This window comes from Amphimedon queenslandica, unplaced genomic scaffold (assembly GCF_000090795.2).
Source record: "Amphimedon queenslandica unplaced genomic scaffold, v1.1 AMPQUscaffold_13339, whole genome shotgun sequence".
NCBI classification, from domain to species: Eukaryota; Metazoa; Porifera; class Demospongiae; order Haplosclerida; family Niphatidae; genus Amphimedon; species Amphimedon queenslandica.
Window position 1 is genome coordinate 176175 of NW_003546425.1, and position 4687 is coordinate 180861.

The window sequence follows — 4687 nt, forward strand, 5'->3', positions numbered from 1 at the left end:
TGAGGGATTTACTAATTTGCTTTATGCTAATGATCCATTGTGGGATGGTCAACAGTGTCTTGGATTAGAGGGCCCTTGTTGTACTAATCCTAACTTTCCTTGGTTTAATAAAGCACTGAATGGAGTTAGTAACACTAACTACATTGAAGTAAGGTCCTGTGTCCTATATAGATCTGCTAATGAAGATACTCCACTTGATATACTGGAGTTATATGTCAAGTAGAACAGGATCTATCCCATTTGCTTCTCTCATATTCACCTTGACCTTATGTATTAGGTTTTTTGTGTGTTGCTCCAGTTATACTATGATAATGCTTTATCTCTTTATACATTTAGTTGTTATTGTTATTATGATTTGTTGCCATTCCTTTATTAGTATAATAAAACATCAATAAACAGTAGCTTGTAAATACATTATAATTTATAACTAAACAACAAGACAGATAGACACAGTTCTTAAAAGTACATGTAAATATATATGACTGCTAACAGTTTTAAATTAGCAAAGCTAGTATCATCATGTTTGTAGTATCTGTGATATCATTAGCTACTCCATTCCTTGTAAATATATGTGTTATAACATTCCAGTGGGGTTGTGATGTATCCCAAGCATGGTATTATAACAAATTTATATTTTGCCTAATCCAGACTTCCCATACTGCACATGCACAAGTGCTATCTACCACATGATACTGAGGCAAGAGATGGCTGACAAGGAGAAGAACAAACCTGCTCTAAGTCAGTTTGTCATTAAACAGAAAGAAGGACACTAATCATCATTTGCTACAACAAGTTAAGATGATGATGCGTCTATAAGATGCCAGCAGAAATACTACAAACACAGGTTGATATGAAACAGGATGTACTTTATACACAAATTCATATGGATGATGTCATGACTAGCGTTCCTATGCTCATTTCAAATTGTTATGCTAATTAATAGTTATGGCCAAGGTAATGGCTGCCATTAGAATTCCTTTTAGACATTTTACTGCTAGGCTGAAGCAAATATATATTAAAAGAGTCATCTAAGGTATAAGTGGTAGGTTATTAATACTTAGAAACTTCTTAAAATAGTCAATGTCACTATTGAGGCCTAGTTTTGTCCTACTGGGCAGTTTAAGGACACTGTTTTCACTTTTTTAAACCCTCAATAATAGGAAAGGTCTTAGTTTTGGGTCACAATTAGGCCTTGATGTGGCACATCGACTAATGGTCTCAGTCTGGTTTTAAATAAAATTATTGTCAAAAGAGACATTTTAAAAGAGTGTTGACTGTGATGACTTATCCTTTAACTACTTTTTAAATGAAGCACTATGGTGCAATGGACTCATCCGCTGGAATTCACCTGAGTGATATGTGTTACTTGTACTGTGATATTTTAAGCAATTTTTGAAAGAAAAATTATTATTGACTGCTATAAAAATGATGATAATTAAAATAAGCTATGGGTGTGGTCAAAAGCTAGCTAAATCATGGCACATGGGTAGGAGAAAAGCTGAAATTTATTTTAGCATCTGAAGCTCTATTCAAAGAAAGAACTGGCACAAAAATTTTCCTAGATATTTAAAAGAGACTGAGAGAGTTTGGTTGCTCTTGCTTTCCCCAGTGCCACCTGAAAAATTTTCAAAGAGGCTAAATCACAAACTTTGAGCAACTGTAACTCACTTAGTTTTTTGTTAGATGGAATTTTCTACCTCTGAAGCAAATCTCGGACCTGTAGAGTGAAACACGAGCTCTCACTTGGAGAGAGGTCCCCTGGTTTAGCAGTTCACAGCTTTTGGTGCCACGGGATGCTACAAGAGCATAACTAAATGAAAGAAAGCAACTCTATCTGTTGCTAGAAGAAGAAATATAGCTCTAGAGTGCTCAGACAAAAAGATATACTTTTTACAAATCAATTAAACTGTGTGGACAGAATGACAACCCAACTGCTTAGTACCCGCCTACGCAAGCGTGGCGAGTCCAATTACTTGCTGAGGTAAATTATCTCTATATGCTAGGTCTTCTTCATACACTCAAAGCTATAGAAATGTTTTCAGCATGTACAAAAAATGCATAATATTTTTTATTGATTTTTCTTTTAGCAATTTTTCCCATGGTGTTGTGTAAACATGCCTGTTACAAAGTACAGCAAGAAAAAATAGGAGCCAAAACAGAAAGAACCAGTTCATATTGAAGTTGGAAGAACTTTTCTGCAGTTTAAAAGTTTTTTAAGAATTAAAACTGTATTAAAACTGTATATTATTTCTAGTATTAAGCACGTGAGCCCACGTGTTGTAAACGTCACTATAAAGTATGAATCATATCAGGTGAAATGAGGATAGCTACATGTGTACATGCCCAAGATTTACCATGTCTGATACAAGACGGTTGCCCAAAGATATCGGTACTGGTGCAGCCCTGATGGCTATCATTGCTGAATCAGGAACGTCAGTCTGACCTGATCCAGTAGAGATGCTTATCATGCCTGTAGGCCCTGTACCATGGCTGACTCCATGATTGTATCAGGACTGATTGCCCAAAACCACGGTCCATCTCTGATATCAGGACTGATTTAAGCTGACATCAGGCCTGGTCCGTTCACCAACTCTTGGTGGTGTACATCCTGTTTCATATCCGATGCCAGAGAACTTGGCTAGAGGCAGTAAGTGCTGATAACTAATTCATTGTTGAGTACAGTGCTATGTAAACTGTTAACCACAAGGAGAGAGTATATCAAACATCAAAACAGGCATAGTAGGATATATAGTACCAATTATCAGAGGAATAGCATGAACAAAGAAATGAAGCAGCTTGTTCCAATGCTGTTCCTAATACTGGCTTGTATCATCATTGATAAAGGAGAAGGATCTTATTGTATGTCTACTGACTGTACTAATGCTGGATCATATCAACATGGTGGACTAGGACTGTATCTAAGAGTATGCTGTAATATTAGTAACTTAGGACAGTCTGTTACTAACAGTGACACTGGTATTAATAGATATATTCTCTGTCCTAAAGTACGACCAAAGTCCTGTCCAGGTAAACTGAATGCTACTATTATAATTATTTATGTTATTTTTGTAGCAATGTCATGCCAGGAGATTCTTGAAGCCAATCCAAAAGCAGTATCTGAAGATTACACTATTGTGTATCCAAATGGCACTACATATACAGTTTATTGTAAAATGGACACCACAGACTGTGGAGAAGGAGGATGGACAAGGATAGCTTACATCAACATGACTGAACCTGGAGCTACATGTCCTGATGGATTTGTCACTAAAGACTATTATAACATTGATCACAGTTTATGTGGAAACAATCTCCCAAATCCAGGATGCCTATCAGTATTCTTCTCTACTAATGGTTTGAATTATTCTAAAGTATGTGGGCAGATTAGAGGATATCAATATCACTCACCAGATGGATTTCAAGGATCTTTGTCAGTTGGTCTTGATAGCTATTATGTCTGTGGTTACTCTATTACACGTGGAAACCCTCGCCAGCATATATGGACATACGCTGGTGGTATTCATCAAAACAACTTACAAAATTATGACTGTCCATGTAACACTGGTTTCACTCATAACCTCCCACCATCTTATGTTGGCAATGATTACTATTGTGAATCAGGATTACCACTTAATGAGGGATTTACTAGTTTACTTTATCCTAATGATCCATTGTGGGATGGTCAACAGTGTCTTGGATTAGAGGGCCCTTGTTGTACTAATAGTCCTAACCTGCCTTGGTTTAATAAAACACTGAATGGAGTTAGTAACACTAACTACATTGAAGTAAGGTCCTGTGTCCTATATACATCTACTGATGAAGATACTCCACTTGATATACTGGAGTTATATGTCAAGTAGAACAGGATCTATCCCATTTGCTTCTCTCATATTCACCTTGACCTTATGTATTAGGTTTTTTTGTGTGTTGCTCCAGTTATACTTGATAATGCTTTATCTCTTTATACATTTAGTTGTTATTGTTATTATGATTTATTAGTATGATAATTATTTGTGTCAAAAACATCAATAAACAGTAGCTTGTAGATTATAACTAAACAACAATACAGAGAGACACAGTTCTCAGAAGTGTACATGTACATGTACTGCTAACAGTTTCACATTAGCAAAGCTAGTATCATCATGTTCGTAGTATCAATGATATCATTAGCTAAAAAGTACTGGTAAGTACATGTACATGTACAATGTATGTGTTATAACATTCCAGTGAGGTTGTGATGTATCCTGGCAGGTATTATAGCAAATTTATTCTCTACCTAATCCAGACTTCCCATACTGCACATGCACAGTTAAGTGCTATCTACCACATGATACTGAGTCAAGAGATGGCTGACAAGGAGAAGAACAAACCTGCTCTAAGTCAGTTTGTCATTAAACAGAAAGAAGGACACTAATCATCATTTGCTACAACAAGTTAAGATGATGATGCGTCTATAAGATGCCAGCAGAAATACTACAAACACAGGTTGATATGAAACAGGATGTACTTTATACACAAATTCATATGGATGATGTCATGACTAGCGTTCCTATGCTCATTTCAAATTGTTATGCTAATTAATAGTTATGGCCAAGGTAATGGCTGCCATTAGAATTCCTTTTAGACATTTTACTGCTAGGCTGAAGCAAATATATATTAAAAGAGTCATCTAAGGTATAAGTGGTAG

The 4687-nt window shown here is 36.0% G+C and overlaps 1 protein-coding gene across 1 annotated transcript; it reads left to right on the forward strand.

Moving 5' to 3' along the window:
• The first annotated feature begins 2636 nt into the window (after window positions 1–2636).
• On the forward strand, window positions 2637–4008 carry LOC100637797 (uncharacterized). The gene is made up of 2 exons (XM_003387542.2): window positions 2637–3027; window positions 3073–4008. The coding sequence occupies exons 1-2, from the start codon at window positions 2775–2777 to the stop codon at window positions 3858–3860; spliced, it is 1041 nt and encodes a 346-aa protein (XP_003387590.1). The 5' UTR covers window positions 2637–2774; the 3' UTR covers window positions 3861–4008.
• Window positions 4009–4687: the final 679 nt, after the last annotated feature.

Excerpts from the sequence above, each read along its gene's own strand:
- LOC100637797 (XM_003387542.2), top strand. The coding sequence starts at position 2,775 with ATGAACAAAGAAATGAAGCAGCTTGTTCCAATGCTGTTCCTAATACTG. Across the intron at positions 3,028-3,072 it reads ACGACCAAAGTCCTGTCCAG|CAATGTCATGCCAGGAGATT; the intron begins GTAAACTGAATG and ends TTATTTTTGTAG.